Source organism: Neopelma chrysocephalum, unplaced genomic scaffold, assembly GCF_003984885.1.
Source record: "Neopelma chrysocephalum unplaced genomic scaffold, ASM398488v2 Primary Assembly neopelma1_106, whole genome shotgun sequence".
NCBI classification, from domain to species: domain Eukaryota; kingdom Metazoa; phylum Chordata; class Aves; order Passeriformes; family Pipridae; genus Neopelma; species Neopelma chrysocephalum.
The window spans coordinates 18,040-33,917 of record NW_020897770.1 but is presented as its reverse complement, the minus strand read 5'-3'; the positions used below and the strand labels follow the sequence as shown (position 1 = coordinate 33,917).

Below are 15,878 nucleotides of genomic sequence, written 5' to 3'. Positions count from 1 at the left end.
ATGCGGGGTCCCCCGGCGGGCACCGCGGGCCCGCGGGGATCCCGGTTCCCCGTAGCCCCATCCCGGCGGAGCGACCCCCTCTCACCCTCCGCCGCCGCTGCTAATGCATATTCATGAGCGCCCCCACTGGCCACGCCCCCGACGACAGGGAGGGGCGGGGCACAGCGGCGCCGCGTGGCGGGCGGACCATAGAGAGGGGCGGCCAGAGAGTCCTCCAAAATGGGGCGGGGGACGCCCTAGAGACCTCCAGGAACCCCCAAATGACTCTCAGGGCACAGGGACAGCCGGCCAGGACCCCCTGGACACCCCATGGACCGCCCCCGCTGTAAATTATCCCATTCCCGGGGTCCTCCCAGCAGTGGGGCCTGCCGCCAGAGTGGCAGCAATCACCATTGAGGTGGGTTGCCATGCCAACAGTGCCCCACAACTCCACTTGGGGGTTCGTTGTGCCCACCGTGAACCCGCGGCCTCGGCCCCGGGGAGCACAAGGGACCCGGGGGGCTTCTGCTTCCCCGCAGCACCATCCCAGTGGTGCCAGTAAAGGCGGTGGAAAGCGGGGGAACAGGCAGGCATGGGGTCCCCCCGGGGCTGGTTCCAGACCGGGAACTGCCCGCAATCAAACACCGGAGGGGAAAAGGGACTTAATCGGATCAACCCACTCATGAGGGAGATGGAAAAACCCCCAAATGGCATCAGGATCGAGCGAGGGGCCGTAATTAGGAGCCCTGATGGCTGAGCAGGGGCTGGGGGCCGCTAATGGAGGGTGGGGAGAGAGTGAGGTCAGCCCTGGAAGCGGTTCAAGGAGGGGAACAAGCTCCCGGATGGCTGCAAGAAGGAAGGAGGGATGGGGGGAGCCGGCCCCGCACCCACACAGACGCCCTCGGCGGGGTTTTTTTATTCAATCCAAGTTGCCATGTGAACAGACCCAAAATACAAAAAAAAAAACATCACCAAAAAAATCAACGAGTGAAGGAAAGAAAAGGAAAGAAACGCAAGTGTTTAAAAAAAATAAATTGATGGGGAACAGGGGTGAGGGGGCACTGAGGAGCCTCCGGCACCTCCCGCCACCACGAGGTCTCGCACCCCCAGCCAGGCACGGGGGGCTGGGGGGAATGAGGGCCCCCCCCGGCCCTGCTCCCGGTGGGAGCCATCCGGAGCCCGGGACCCCGGTCTCTGCCGCGGGGCCGGCCCGCCCAGTCCTCTTGCCAACCTGGGAACCAGCCTGGAGCCAGCTGGGATGGGGCTAATCCGAGCCGGATGCCGAGTCCTCCGAGCTGGGGGGTGGGCTGGCAGCCCCCTCCTCCTCCGAGTCCTGCGGGTAGGGCACAAGGAGATCAGCAGGGGACAGTGAAGGAAGGGCAGCAGCCCCCACTCTTCCATCTCTCCTGTGCCCCCACACGGGGGACAGGGTGATGGTGGTGACTTGAGGACACCCCCTGAGGGATGTGACTGTGTACTACAGACACAAGGTAGGAGAGGGGCCCAGCCCCTGCAGAGACCACCAGGTTGTTCCCCCAAAAAGAAGGGCTGGGACCCCCCAGCCAGGACCCTCTACCTCCTTCTTGCTCTCTGCAGAGGAGCTCTCGTCGCTGGACACAAACTCCTTGCTCTTGAAGCTGTCGCTCATGCTCTTGGCCGGAGACTTGGAGGACGAGGACTTGGAGGTGGCACCTTTCTTGTCCCCTTTCCCCTTCATCTGCTTCTCCTGCTTCTTCTTCTTCTTCTTTGACCTCTCCCTGTGCCATGTGGGGAGAGGAGTGGTGTCACTTGGCTGGCAGCCCCCCAGCTCTGGCAAGACCGGTTTTGGGGGGCCAAGCCCTGCCATCCCCTTGCCCAGCACACTCACCCCCTGTGGCTGTCAGCCTTGCTGCCCACACTGTACTCCTTCATGGCCTTCTCATAGTCCCGCCTGGCATCTTCTGCCTTCCGATCCCACTCCTGTGACCAGAGAGCAGGGGCAGCAGGGCCTTCCCTCCTCCTCCACCATCCCCAGCACCCACCCACACCCCACCCTGCTCCCACCTCATCCCTCTCCCCCTCTGATCACCCAGCCCGAGGATGTCCCTTCCCCTTCCCAACTCCTCCCAGGAGCAAGGAAGGGTCCCCCACATCCAGCCTCTCCTCCCAGACCAGGCCCAGCTCTGCTGCCCAGGGGAGCAGCCCAGTCCTCCCATCCCTAACCTCCTTCTTCTCCTTGGACATGGCCTTCCAGAGCTCCCCGGCCTTCTTGAACAGGTCGGTGATGCTGATGCCAGGGTGGTCCGACTTGATCTTCTCCCGGTTGGCGTTCAGCCAGAGCATGTACGCCGACATCGGGCGCTTGGGAGCGTTGGGGTCCTTCCCCTTCTTGCTCTGGGAGATTGAGAACACTCATGGAGCCCCAATGCATCCCTCACCCAGCACCCCACTCGCCTCTGCACCCCCCCAGCAGCGCAGCAGCCCCTCACCTCCTGCTGCTTCTTGCGGGGCTTGCGGTCCTTGACGATCTTGGCCTTCTTGGCGGGTTTCTTGTCATCGCGGTCGCTGTCGCCGTCGCCGCTGGAGGAACTGGCCGAGGCGTTGCTGTCGAACCTGCACGGGGGGCACCAGCCTCAGCGCCCGGCCGGCAGCCAGACCTGCCCCCAGAGACTTCCCGGGCCGGAGCTGCCGTGTGCTCCTGTTAACAGCCCTCGGGGGAATCGCCTTCCACGAACGTGGCTCACCGTGTTCCGCTTCCTGGACATTCAGGGCTCAGCTCCCAGCCCCCCCAGCTTCCATCACACTGCTGCAGGGATCATGGCCCCCACCCACCCTTGCCCCAGCTCCGGGCTTTAGCCCTCCTCCCGCCGTTCTCTTTCCTGGCCAGAGCAGCCAAGGCCTCCCCAGGAGCCCCTGATTCCTTCTGGAACTCTCTCACACTGCCTAATGGTGTTACAACAGAGCGAGCCCAGAACTGTCTCTGCTGCCCAACATTCCCAAATCCAGGGCTATACAAGGTGATCCCAGTCGTGCTGGGAGCATCCCCCAACAGCACCTTCCTAAGGCCCTTCTGGACAGAGCCCTGCCCAGCCTCTACTCACTCTTCAGCCACATCATCATCCTCTTCTCCAGGGTTGAAGGACTCGTCTGGAGGAGAGAGCAAGGGATCAGCACATCAAATAATCATGAGGGAAAGGAGCCAGAGCACAACACCAGCCCCCCACAGTCTCCTGCAACCCCCACCCTCACCTGTCTCCTCCCCGGATCCATCACTGCTGTCGTTGGCATTCTCCTCCCGGATCTTGCCCTCCTCCTTCATCCTCTCCAAGTAGGCGTCGTGCTGGTCCTCATCAGAGTCAGCATATTCATCGTAGCTCTGCTTCATTCCCTGTGGAGAGACAGGATGAGAGCTGCTCCCTGAGCACCCCCTGCACACCCCCACTCTGGAACACAGCCCCTGGCATGGCCCTGGGCACGCACAGGGTGGAGAATGGACACAGACATGCCCCCTCCTTCCCCACCATCAGGGCCCTGGAGAGAGGGGCAGAGCAGTTATGCGGGTTAGGGGGGCCCTTGCACACCACGCTGGGGTTAACTGGGTTAGTCAAGGACCACCACGGCCATGCACAGGAAACCTGCACCAGGAGGAGGAGGAGAAAGAGGAAGGGATATCGCACGGACCTTTTTCCTCTACAAGGGCAAGGAGAGAAAAGAGAGGTGAAAAAAGGAGGGAAAAGCAGCCGGATTTCGGGAGAAGGCAGGCCCCGCACGGCAGGTACCTCCTTCAGCCCCCGGTTCTTGATGTTCAGCTTCTTGGCATTGACAAAGTCGAAGAGCTTCCCGTACTCCTCCCTGCGGGAGAGCCGACGGTCAGGCCTGGGCTGCCAGGGAGCCCCAGTGAGCACGGCCAGACTGGCCCCACAGCCCACAGCCCAGAGCTACCTCTCGATGCTGCTGAAGGTGTACTGCGTGCCCTGCTTGGTCTCGATCTCAAAGTCGAAGGAGCGGGTGGTGGTGGTGCCGCGGGCGAAGTTGACGAAGGAGATCTCGTCGAAGCGGATGTGCACGGGCGGCTTGTGCACATAGATGAAGCCCCTCTCCAGTGGGTACAGCAGCCCCGAGCTGGCCTTGTAGGAGCAGGTGATGCACTGGGCTCCGGAGTGTCTGTGGGGCAAACGTGGCTATCCGGCACCCATAGGGACAAATGCTCTCTCCGCGCCCAGCCTCGCAGCCAAAGGAACCAGCAGCTCTGCTTCCTGGCACAAATCACACAGAGCCCCTTCCCCATGGCCATGGGAATGACAAGGAAAGAGAGGGACTGGCCCTGCAGCCACTCACCCCTGGAAGTTTCCGGGCACAGTGATCTTGCGGTTCACCAGCGCCTTCATCACCCGGCTGACCATCTCGTACAGGGACCCTGACATGTTCTTGGTGAGCCGCCCCTCAAAGCGCTTCTCCACCTCTTCCCTGCACAGGCAGGAGGGCAGAGGTGAGAACGGGATGCCAGGGGCTTGGTACCTCCCTCAAGATCTGGGCTGGGGGGCCTGGGAAGCGGCCTGGCAGCGGGGCAGCTCACTCGTTCATGTTGAGGGTGAGGGAGATGTCCTCATCCTTGGAGAACAGCAGGATCAGGAAGTGGTATCGGGTCTGGCCTTGCTTTATCGGGGGGTCCAGGCTGATCTGGAAAGAGAGGGGGAGGCGAGGACGTGAATCCCCCTGACCCACCCCTCACCCCTGTTCCCGAGGGAAGGCTGACCCCTTCACGCTCACCACAAAGAACATCTGGCGCTGGTCCTTGTGCGGGAGCAGGAAGAGGCGCAGCACGGTGGTGTAGGGGATCTTGTAGTCGAAGGTCTTGCCGTGCAGGTGCAGGAAGGTGGGGTAGATGCGGATGTCGTAGCGCCCGCGCGGCGTCAGGCACTGCAGCTCCCGGAAGATGCAGATGGCATCACCGGTGGCCTGGATCACATCCGCCTTGGACAGCACGTTCTGGGCAAAGGCCTGCGAGGGACGGAATCACAAAGGGGCCCTCGCCGCCACCTCGACCCCCCCCTGGCAGCCCCGCGCACCTCCACGGGGTCCACGCCGTCCTCCTGGGTGGGCGGCACGTAGAACCGGACCTCCATGAGCGAGACCTCGGCATCGTCGTTCTGGTGGAACTCCAGCGTCACCTCGTTCTTGCCCGTGGTGCACTGGGACACGTTGCTGAGGGGGATCTCGAACACGGGCTGCTCCCCGATGTCGAAGGACAGCAGCTGCCCTGCAGGGGCCATCGTGGCCAGGTCACAGCTGTGCCCCACAAGGCAGGTTCTACACACGTCACCCCCTTTCTCAAAACCCAGCAATGCCTCTGCTCTCCCCACTGCGTTCCCACCCTCCCAAATCTCCAGGCTTTCTCCCTTCTGGCTGCAACCCTGGAAATGGGCACTGATTAGAAATAGGTAAGAAACTGTCTGTGCCCATGTCCTCTGGTCTCAGAGCAGGGGGGACATCCACCAGCTCCCCTGGCTCCTTTGGGAACCAGCAGCTCTGCCAGGTGCTCACAGCTTCCATGCTGAGCACTGTCTGCACAGTGTTCCCCTGGGATTTGTGATCCACAGGTACCTTACGCTCTCCTGGGATGGCAAATGTCCCCGCAGTCCCCAAGGCAGCTGCTCCCAAGAGTATGGAGGGGGGTGGCAGGAACAGCCACAATGGTGGGAACAACCCACCCCACGGCCTCAGAGCTGCCCCTGACATGGTGGTGCCAGGACTCACCTCCAAACCTCACTGTGCCCCAGTTCCAGCCCTTCACACACAAATCCTTCTCTGCCAGCTCCAGGCAATAGTGGGCCTTGAAGAAATCCGAGAGCTTGTCAAACTCCTGTGCAGGGCAAGAGGGAGGGAACATCCATCAGGAACCATCACATGCCCAGAGCCCCCACAGAGACACAGCCCCCCAGCATGGAGACATAGGGGAGCAGAGCTGCTCCGGGGCTCACAGGGAGCACGGCTGGATCCGGGACGGGGCCAAGGCAACAGGAGCAAGGACTCACCGACTCCCGGAACCCGTCGTACTTGTAGACGTGGCCATTCTTGGTGAGCAGCTTGAGGCCGTGCCCCAGCGCCACGCGCCGCCACACGCCCTCGGCCAGCTCTGAGGCCTGGATGTTGTCCACCTTCCCCGTCTTGCTGTTCTTGAAGATGACGCCCTGTCGGCTGAGCCGCAGCCGCCCATCGTTCTGCAGGACAGCCAGGCCTGAGGGGGGCACGGGAGGGACCCCAACCCCCCCCATAGCTCCTCACCACGCAGTGTTCGCTCCCCCCTCCCACCCCTCAGGCTCATCCCCATGTGCACCCCCCGGCTCACCATGGAACCCTTCACCTCCTGGTAGATCTCGTTGAACTCCAGCGTGTCGGCCATGGCGGCTGCGAGGCTGCTGGGGCACGGGAGGGGACGGGGACGAGCGCACAGAGGGGTTCAGCGGCCCCCCCAGCCCGGCATGCCCGGGGCAGCGGCACGGGGGTCAGTCAGAGCAGCTGCGGGGAGGGACAGCAGGTGAGCCGGGCCGCCGAGGGGCCCCCTTGCCCTCCGCAGCGCCCCCAGAACCAACCCTGTGCCCCCTCAAACTTCCCCCACGCCCGCCCCGACGCTGCCTCTCGGGGTGGCACACGATTCACTCACGGGGAGCGATCTGGACAACCTCCGGCCCCTCTCACTCCTTCCCCATACGTTCCACCCTCTGCGCCCCTCGGCCACCTCCGTATCGCCCCGACACCCTCCGTATGCCCTCACACCTCATGGGCCCCTCCCCCCGCCCGCCCTTCTCTTCACCGGAACGGCCTCCCCGCACCCCAAATCCCTCCGGGGCCTAAGCTCACACGCGCCCCCCGGGCCTCCCCCCAACCCCAGGCCTGTCCCCCGCCCTCCTCTCGGGGCCTACCCCCGACCCCAGGCCTGTCCCATCCCGCCGGTGTTCCCCCCCCCCCGGTCCCGGTGCCCCTCCGGCCCCCCCGCACCGCCGCCGCCTTTCCCGCCTGCGCAGCGCGAATCGCGCGGAGCGGAAGCCGCCGGAAGTCGAGGGGCACTTCCGCCATGGCGCCGCGCCACGCCGCGCCGGCGCCCCCTGGCGGAGGGGAGGACAGGCGCAGCCGGAGGACCCCGCCCACAGAGGCGGCAGGGGCGGGGCCAGAGCGGCCGCTCCCCCGCCCGCCGCTCTGCCCCGCCCAGCACCACAGAGATGGTGGGCTGGCGATGTCGGACAGCGCCGGGCGAGCCCCGTGACGTCACCGCGAGGGGACCCACCGCCTGCAAACCCGGGGCGCCCCAAAGTGGGGGGAACGGACCCCCAGAGTGGGGCACCCCCGAAACCCGCGGGCCGCACACACGGGGCACCCCCTCCAGCGCGCCCCCCCCGCGGGGGGGTGTCGGTGTGTCGTTCCCCCCCCCCCCAAACCGGGCACCCCCAGAGTGGGGCGCCCCCTGCGCCCTCCGTGCACCCCAACGCGGGTTGGGGTCCCGGGTGTCCGGAGGGGGAACCCCAAAAGGGGAGATCCCACTGCAGGGACCCCCGGGCAGGACCCCGCCTGCCCCCCTTCTCCATCTCCCCACGAAGGGGGGGCGACCCCTCCCGCCCCCCCGGGCTGTGCCCCCGCCCCCGGCCCCCGCCCTGCCCCCGCCTCCGCCAGCCCGCCCGCACCGCCCCGGCTGCCCGCACCCCTGCGGGCTGCTGCCCACACCCTGCCGGTCCCCGCGTCCTGCTGGTACCCCTGCCCGTACCCCTGTCCGTACGCCTGCCCGTACGCCTGCCTGCACCCGCACCCGCACCCTGCCCTGCCCGCATCCCTCCTCACTGCCCGCACCGCTGCCCTGCCCTTCCCGCATCACCCTCCGCTCCTGCCTTGCCCTGCCCGCACCCCTGCCTTGCCCTGCCCGCATCCCCGCCGCCGGCCGCCCCCCTCCCACCCCGCGCCGCCCATGTCCCCCCCGGGCCCCCGCACCCGCTGGGTGAGCGACTTCTTCTCGTACGAGACCACCAAGTCGGTGGTGGTGAAGAGCTGGGTGGTGGGCGCCGTCAACCGCGGCGTCCAGCTCCTCATCCTCGCCTACTTCGTCGGGTGAGCCCCCCCCGGCACTTCCGGGACATCCCCCCGGAACATCCCCCGGGACCCCTTTTCCCGAGACTTCCCCCCCCCCAGGACCCCCTTCCCGGCTCCGCGGGGTGTGACAGCCACTTGCTGCTGCGGGTGACACCCGGGGGTGACGAGGGCGATGGGGGGTTGGCAGCGAGGGGTGCGGGCTGAGGAGGTGGCCGGGCCGGGAGCGGCGGGTGAGAGGGCGGAGGAGGGACGGGAGAGAGGGTGACAAGTGTGTCAGTGCCGGGAATTCAGGTGTGCCGCTGGGGTGACACAAGGGGGACAGCCGGGAGAGTGTGCCGGTGGGGTGACACCGTGGTGACAGCCGGGACAGCGTGCCGGTGCGGGTGACAGGAGGGTGGCAGCGCGGGTGACATGATGGGGACAGCAAGCGGAGGGTGTCGGCACGAGTGACACAAGGGGGACAGCCAGGACGACACCTCGGGCGGGCGACGGGGAAGGGGACAGTGCGGGTGACACCGAGGGGCAGAGCAGCAGCGGGGGTTGACAGAGGGGGGGTCCCTGTCCCCGGGTGCTCCTAGGGGGTGACAGCGGCCACCGGCGGGGGGGGTGACAAGAGGCAGAGACCGCCGGTACTGGCAGCTCCGGGAGGTCCTGGGCGTCGCAGGCGGGTGCCGGGCGGTGGTCGGGGGTGGCTGTCCCCGGCGTCACCCGCGGTGCCGTCCCAGCTGGGTGTTCCTCCACGAGAAAGCGTACCAGGTGCGGGACACCGCCATCGAGTCCTCCGTGGTCACCAAGGTGAAGGGCGTGGGGCGCTACGCGGGGCAGGTGCTGGACACGGCCGACTATGTCACCCCCCCTCAGGTGAGGGCGAGGGGCCGCCGAGGGGCGCGGGCCACACCCTGGCGCGGGTCGGGTGACGGCGGCGTCCCCCAGGGCACCTCGGTGTTCGTGGTGGTCACCAAGCAGATCCGGACCGAGGACCAGGCGCAGGGCGTGTGCCCGGAGGTGCGGGGCGGGCAGGGGGGGGGGCGCGGGGGGGACCCCCCTCGACGAACCCCCCGCCCGCTGACCCCCGCCCCGCAGAGTGAAGCCGCGTTCCGCTGCTCGGCCGACCGGGACTGCCGCGGGCTGAGCCCGGCCACGAGCAACGGTGAGGGACCCCCGGGGGGGCTGAGGAGGGGAACGGGCACGGCTGGGGGGGCCAGGGGGACCCGGGGGGGGCCAGGGACTGAGTTCGGGTACGAGCAATGGTGAGGGACCCCCGTGAGGGATGAGGGGGAACGGGGGGCTGAGTCTGGGTACGGGCAACAGTGAGGGTGGGAATGGGGGGCTGAGGGGTCCGGGGTGGGGCCGGAGACTGAGACCCGCCACGGGCAGTGGTGAGGGACCCTCACGGGGGCTGACGGGGCCGGGGGAACCAGAGCTGGCTGATGGCTGAGTCTGGATACGAGCTATGGTGAGGGACCCCCGTGAGAGCTGAGGCAGGGATGGGGGGCTGAGTCGGTGTACAAGCAACGGTGAGGGACCTCCGTGAGGGCCGGTGAGGGACCCCTGTGAGGGCAGAGGCAGGAATGGGGGGCTGAGTCTGGGTACGAGCAACGGTGAGGGACCGCAGCGGGAACTGGGGGCTGAGGGTGCCGTGAGGGACCAGAGGCTGAGCCCCACCATGGGCAGTGGTGAGGGACCCTTGGGGCTGCTGAGGGGGGAACGGGTGTGCTGAGGGGGCCAGGAGAATGAGGGGGGGCCAGGGGCTGAGTCCAAGTATGAGCAACGGTGAGGGATCCCTGTGAGGGCCGGTGAAGGACCCCCATGAGGGCCGAGGCGGGAACAGGGGGCTGAGGGGGCCAGGGGGAGGCTAGAGGCTGAGCCCCACCACAGGCAGTGCTGAGGGACCCTCATGGGGGCTGAGGGGGCTGTGGGTGCCAGGGTGCTGATGAGGGAACTGGGAGTCTGGAGGAACAAAAGGTTCAGGGTCCCAGGAGTGCTGACAGGGATCTGGGTTCCCAGAGGTGCTCCTGGGAGTACTGACACGGATCTGGTGTCTCAGGGGCGCTGACAAGGGTCCAGGGGTCCCAGGCTTGCTGGCAGGGGTTGGGGGGTCACAGGGGTGCTGACGTGGGTCTGGGGTCCCAGGGATGCTGACGGGGCGCTGTGTCTCCTACAACACGACCCTGAGCACCTGTGAGATCCAGGGCTGGTGCCCGCCCGAGGTGGACACCGTTGACGTGTGAGTGGGGCCGGGGGCACACGAGGAGACACAGGGAGGAGAGGGGGCCATGCCCCACCACCATGTCCCCAGGGTCACCCCTTTTCCCCCAGCCCCATCATGCTGGAGGCCGAGAACTTCACCCTCCTTATCAAGAACAGCATCCGCTTCCCGCTCTTCGGCTTTGAGAAGTGAGCAGCCCGGGGGGGACATGGGGGGGGACATGGCAACAGGGGACACAGGGCATGGAGACACAGGGACAGGCACATCCCTCCATGTCCCCCCGTGTCCCCTCGTGTCCCCAGGACCAACCTGCCGCCCCCTGGCAGCGGGGTGGAGCTGGGCCAGTGCCGCTTCCACCCGCAGCTGCAGCCCCTGTGCCCCATCCTGCGCCTGGGGGACGTGGCGCGCCTGGCCGGGCAGGACTTCCCTGCGCTGGCTGCCACCGTGAGCGGGGGCACGGGGGGCACGGGGGGCACGGGGGGGAAAAGGGAGAGTGTGGGGACATGGGGGCACAGGTGGGTGGGATGTGAGGGCATGGGGACGTGGGACTTGGTGACACAAAGACTCGGGACGTGGGGATGCAGGGATGTGGGATGTGGGGATGTGAGACACAGGATGGGGGGAATATGGGATGGGGGGCCACGTGGACATAGGGAAGCATGACATAGGGACACAAGATGCAGGGATGCGCGGTGTTGGGAACAGGACATGGGGATACAGGAGCACAGGACACGTAGTGATGTGGGACTTGGCGGTGTGGTGATGGGGGTCAGAGGAATATGGGGACACAGGCACATGGACATGGGCACATGGGGTTTGGGGTGTGGGATGTGGTGACATGGGGTGTATAGACATGGGAATGTGAGACTTGGGGACTCAGGGATGTGGGTACGTGGGACATGGAGCATGAGGCCATGGGAACGTGGGGGCTGTGAGGCTGTGGAAACAAGAGGATATGGGAACAGAGGTCTGTGGTGCCATGTTGCTGATGTGGGGCCGGGGCAGGGGGGGGGTGCTGGGGATCAAGATCGGGTGGGTGTGTGACCTGGACCGGGCCTGGGAGCGCTGCCTACCCCACTACTCCTTCACCCGCCTGGACAGCCTGGCCCGGACTCCTGCCCCTGGCTACAACTTCAGGTACGGCCGTGCCACCACCGCGACACACATGGCACAGGGGCGTGCGCTGCCTGGCACGGCCCCGTGTGCCCCTGTCCCTGTGTCCCCGTGTCCCCACGCCCCCACAGGCACGCCAGGTACTACCGCTGGCCTGACGGCTCCGAGCGCCGCACCCTCACCAAGGCCTTTGGCATCCGCTTCGATGTCCTGGTGTATGGCAGTGTACGTGTGGGGCCGGGGGCTCATGGGTCTGGGGCAGGGTTGGGGGCTTCCACCGACAGGGGCTCTGCACCCCCCAGGCCGGGAAGTTCGGCATCGTCCCCACCCTCATCAACACAGTGGCAGCTTTCACCTCCATCGGTGTGGTGAGTTGTGGCCGTTCTCAGCACCTGGCGTGGTGGCACCTCCCCGTAGCCATGGGAACACGGCACAGCCCCGGGGCGACAGTGGGGGACTGGGGGGTGGTCAGGGGGTGCCCCATAGCGCAGGGCCCCCCACCCCAACGACGCTGCCCCCAGGGCACGGTGCTGTGCGACATCATCCTGCTCAACTTCCTGAAGGGCGCCGAGCACTACAAGGCCCGCAAGTTCGAGGAGGTCAGACGTGGGGCCGGGGTGCTGCGGGGATGGGGTCACCTCCGGGGGGCTCGATCCGCCCTGCCTGAGGCTGTGTAGGGCTGGATAGTGGGGGACGTGCAAGCAGTGCCCCTGAGCCCCCCGGGTGCCCTGGCTGTGGGGCAGTGACTAACCCAGTGCCCGGCCCCGGCCCCACAGGTGCCAGAGGCTGGCGCGCCCGCGACCCCCGCCACCCCCACGACGTGTCCCCCAGGGGCACTGGGGGGCTGCACCCGGGACAAGCAGTCCACCGACTCGGGCACCTTCTCCCTCGGCCTCTAGCCCTGGTGCCATGGGGCAGCCCCCCACTGAGGGGAAGCCCACGGCTGGGTGAGGGGCTTGCTGGGACCCCTGTCGGGCTCCTACTGCCCTCCCAGTCTCCACACTGAGCCCCATCCCCATCCCACTGTCCCCAGTGCCCACCCTGCATGCCCAGTCCCAATTCCAGTGTCCCCAGTGCCCTGTCCCTTGCCCCCATGGTGCCCCCGTGTGCCCTCCTCTGGCACCTCCCTGCTCACCGCCGGCCCCATGCCGGGGGGCTGCAGCCCCATACAATAAACCCGTGGCTCGCAGCACCCACCCATGTCCAGCCTTGGTTATGGGGGGGCTGACAGGCAGGGTTGGGGTGTGGGAGCAGAGGCGGGGTCAGAGTCCTGCCCCTGGGGAGGGGACCCTGTCCCCCCCATTGCTCACCCAGGGGCCATGCAGGAAACAAGGGACACCCCCAAACCGCCCCCTTCCACCCCTGGTTGCTCCCAACACCCATCCAGGCGCCCAGCCCCCCAAACCCCTCCCCAAACACCAGGTGAGTGCTGACACCAAGGCTTTATTGAGCTCCGAGAGAGGGGGTGTAGCTCCCCGCGGGGGGATCGGCAGCAGGGCGGGCCGGGGAGGGCCTGGGGGGCTGAGACCCTCATATCTCACAGATGAAGGGCAGCCGCCTCTTGCATCTCACACTCCTCCAGCGTGCATCTGGGGAGAGAGGGGGGGTCAGCCTGGCACCCACCAGCACTCCCACCCCCAGGGACCCCCTCAGCCCCAGGGATCACCCACTGACCCCTAAATGCCAGCCCCCCGCAGTGACAGACCCCCCAGCCACCCCACACTAGACCCCAGCGCCCCGGTGTCACTCCCCAGCCCGAGGTGCCCCAGCACCCTCCCCTCCAACCCCACCATGGGCAGGGGGTCCCCTGCGGCCCCCCGAAGCCCCCCTGGAGCCCCCACTGACTGTTGACGCAGAGGCCAGTGCAGAAGTGGCGGCCAGGCAGGGGGTGCCCGGGCAACCAGTGGCTGAAGTCCCAGGGGCTCCGGTCGGTCCAGTGGCAGCGCGGTCTCCGATTCTGCCAGGTAGAAGGGCATGTGGACCCCCGGCACCGGGCGTGGGGTGCCCGGGGGGTGGAGGGCAGGCTGGGCACCCGGGGTGGATACTGGGGACAGTAGGATGGGAATGGGACTTCCAGGATTGGCAGCGGGATGCCCGGGATAGGCACCGGGGATAATGGAATGGGAATGGGACATACAAGGTGAGCACTAGGGATACTGGGACAGGGCCGGAGCATCCAGAGTGGGTACCAGGGACTCTGGGGTGGGGTTGGGGCTTTCGCGGTGGGCACTGAGGACACTGGGAATGGGGCTGGGACACCCAGGGTGGGCAGTGGGGACACTGGGACGGGGCAGGGTGCCCCAAGGCCGGGGTGGTGGGCGTGGTGCGGGGGTCCTTACGGCGGGGTCGCTGACGGCACCGATCCAGACCAGGGCTGCGTTGCTGAGCCGGTGCACCAGGCGCAGCAGGAAGGCGTTGGTTCTGGCACTGTGGACCGAGGCCAATTTCCCACGGTATCTCCAGGAACAGAAACTCTGCAGGGATGTGGCTGTCACAGGGGGGACCAGAGCCCCCCACCCTGACCCCCCACCCAACCCACTCCATCCCACCTGTGCTTCCTGGAAGGTCCGGAGCCAGGGGACCATGATGTAGGTGGGGGTGCTGGCGCCCGGCGCGCTGGGGACACTGAGTGTCTGTGTGTCGCTGGCCCCAACAGCCTCCTCAAGCACCTCCAGCCCCGTCACCTCCTCCGTCTCCTCTGCCATGGGGCTGGCAGGGCCTAGGGGCACCAGCAGTGTCATCCCAGGGTCGGATTTGTCCCCAGGATGTCTCCACGGGCAAGTGGGGGTGTGGGGGTCACTCACTGGAACAGCTGGGGGGGACAGTGCCCAGCAGGGCCAGGGCGAGCAGCAGGTGGGACCACATGGTGAAGGGACACGCAGGGACTCTGGGGACACCACCAGCACCCTCAGGAGATATCACAGCCCTGTCAGCCTCGACCACCCTGGGGACAGCCCCATGGCCCTTCTGCCACCCCCAGCGTCATCCCATCCTCCCCACGTCTCCTGTGCCATCCCCAGCATTCCTTTGCCACCCACAGCGTCACTCGGTCTTCCCCATATCCCCTCTAAAACCCTCCCATATCCCCATGTCCCTCCGCCATCCCCAGTGCCACCCCGTGCCTCATCCCCTCTGTCACCTCCAGTGTCACCCCCACCGATCCCAGCCCTCCTGTGCCCACCATGTCACCAGTTCCTCACTTCCAACCCCATGGTCGCCCCATCCCCTGGGCACCCTGTGCCTCTCAGTCCCCCGTCATGTCCCCTGGCACCCTAGAGACCCCCGTGCCAGCCTCCAGGACCCCCCAACCCTGGCAGCCAGGGAATGAGCACAACCCAATATCCCCGTGCATGCTCCTCACCTGCGTCCTGGGGGGCTCTGCCCACTGCCACCCTTATATTGGTGAGAGGGACACATGTCCCCAACCGCAGCCTTGTGACACTCCCAACCACCAACTGCTGGGGATGTGCTCGGGGGGGCATGGGGGTGACACCCGGGGGGGGTTCTGCCCACACCCCGCCTGGCCAGTGCTCAGGGTGTGCTTGGTCTGGGGAAGGGGGGTGCAGGGGGCTCAGGGAGGGCACTGAAGGAGTTTGGAGTGCAGGGGCTCAGCACAGAGACTCTGGGAATTTGGGGTGCAGGGCCACGGGGAGGGGGCTGTGGGGGTTTGGGGTGCAGGGGCACAGGGGGCTTTTAGGGTTTGGGGTGCAGGGGCATGGGGAAGGGGCTCTGAGAGTTTGGGGTGCAGGGGCACAGGGATGAGGGCTGTGGGGGCTTGGGGTGCAGGGGGCTTAGAGAGGGGGTGCTGGGAGTTTGGGGTGCATGGTCTCAGTACAAGATCTCGGGGAGTTTGGGGTGCAGGGGCACAGGGGTCTGCTGGGGAAGGGGGTGCAAGAGCGTGGGGGTGAGGATGGGGATTTAGGGTGCAGAGGAGGGGGTGCAGAGCGCCGGGGGAGCTGTGGGTGCTGAGCTGCTGGCCAGGGGGGCCAGTCGGGGGAAGGGGGGGCCTGGGGGAGCTGGGGGGGGGCCGTGGGCAAACGGCCGGGCTGGACTTGGGGGGCCACAGCCGTTGGGGAGGAAATGGCCCTTGGGCAAGCACGGCTGGCGGGAGATGGTATCAGCACCCCAACATCCCCTCAGCATCCCTCTGCACCCCCAGCACCCCACCCCTGGGACACGCTGTGCCCCACACCCCCACACCCACCCCTCGGGCTCGAGCAGCCCCCACCCCTGGTGTCCCCCCAGTGCCCCCCGGTGTCCCCCCAGTGCCCCCAAGTCCAGGCTGGGGTGGCGCAAGGCTGTGGTGGGAACATATGGCCCCGTCACCCTTATAAAGGGGACAGCGGGCAGATCCCCCCAGCCCCCAGGTGAGGAGCGGGGACGGGAGCGTGGGGAGGGCTCAGCCCACGGCTGCTGGGGCTGGGGATAGGGGTGGACGTCCCTGAGGCTGGCACGGGGGGCTCTGGGGTGCCAGGGGGAGATGGGGGTGGCACAGGGGATGGCGGAGGGGTGTGGGGGA

At 67.0% G+C, this 15,878-nt stretch overlaps 3 protein-coding genes across 4 annotated transcripts; 1 reads left to right on the top strand and 2 right to left on the bottom strand.

Annotated features, from left to right (window-relative positions):
- Positions 1-877: 877 nt before the first annotated feature.
- SSRP1 (structure specific recognition protein 1) lies at positions 878-6,418 on the bottom strand. 2 transcript variants are annotated; one of them, XM_027696245.1, is made up of 17 exons: positions 6,308-6,418; positions 5,994-6,179; positions 5,716-5,821; positions 5,028-5,218; positions 4,729-4,959; positions 4,535-4,638; positions 4,297-4,425; positions 3,901-4,122; positions 3,738-3,810; positions 3,640-3,648; positions 3,208-3,346; positions 3,060-3,105; positions 2,448-2,571; positions 2,182-2,352; positions 1,847-1,938; positions 1,556-1,736; positions 878-1,312 (listed from the first exon to the last, which is right to left on the bottom strand). In XM_027696245.1, the coding sequence occupies exons 1-17, from the start codon at positions 6,359-6,361 to the stop codon at positions 1,244-1,246; spliced, it is 2,127 nt and encodes a 708-aa protein (XP_027552046.1). In that variant the 5' UTR covers positions 6,362-6,418; the 3' UTR covers positions 878-1,243. The 2 variants fall into 2 exon arrangements, with proteins under 2 accessions (XP_027552046.1, XP_027552047.1); XM_027696246.1 differs by lacking the exon at positions 3,640-3,648 and having other exon boundaries at positions 1,142-1,312; positions 6,308-6,361.
- A 1,487-nt stretch (positions 6,419-7,905) lies between these two features.
- P2RX3 (purinergic receptor P2X 3) lies at positions 7,906-12,369 on the top strand. Its single transcript, XM_027696247.1, has 12 exons — positions 7,906-8,055; positions 8,763-8,898; positions 8,971-9,042; positions 9,121-9,187; positions 10,171-10,264; positions 10,357-10,434; positions 10,549-10,689; positions 11,252-11,383; positions 11,491-11,584; positions 11,662-11,727; positions 11,881-11,958; positions 12,136-12,369. The coding sequence occupies exons 1-12, from the start codon at positions 7,916-7,918 to the stop codon at positions 12,256-12,258; spliced, it is 1,221 nt and encodes a 406-aa protein (XP_027552048.1). The 5' UTR covers positions 7,906-7,915; the 3' UTR covers positions 12,259-12,369.
- A 527-nt stretch (positions 12,370-12,896) lies between these two features.
- LOC113973775 (eosinophil granule major basic protein 1-like) lies at positions 12,897-14,172 on the bottom strand. The gene is made up of 3 exons (XM_027696274.1): positions 13,699-14,172; positions 13,201-13,316; positions 12,897-12,948 (listed from the first exon to the last, which is right to left on the bottom strand). Exons 1-3 carry the CDS (start codon positions 14,098-14,100, stop codon positions 12,897-12,899), a joined length of 570 nt encoding a protein of 189 aa, XP_027552075.1. The 5' UTR covers positions 14,101-14,172.
- Positions 14,173-15,878: the final 1,706 nt, after the last annotated feature.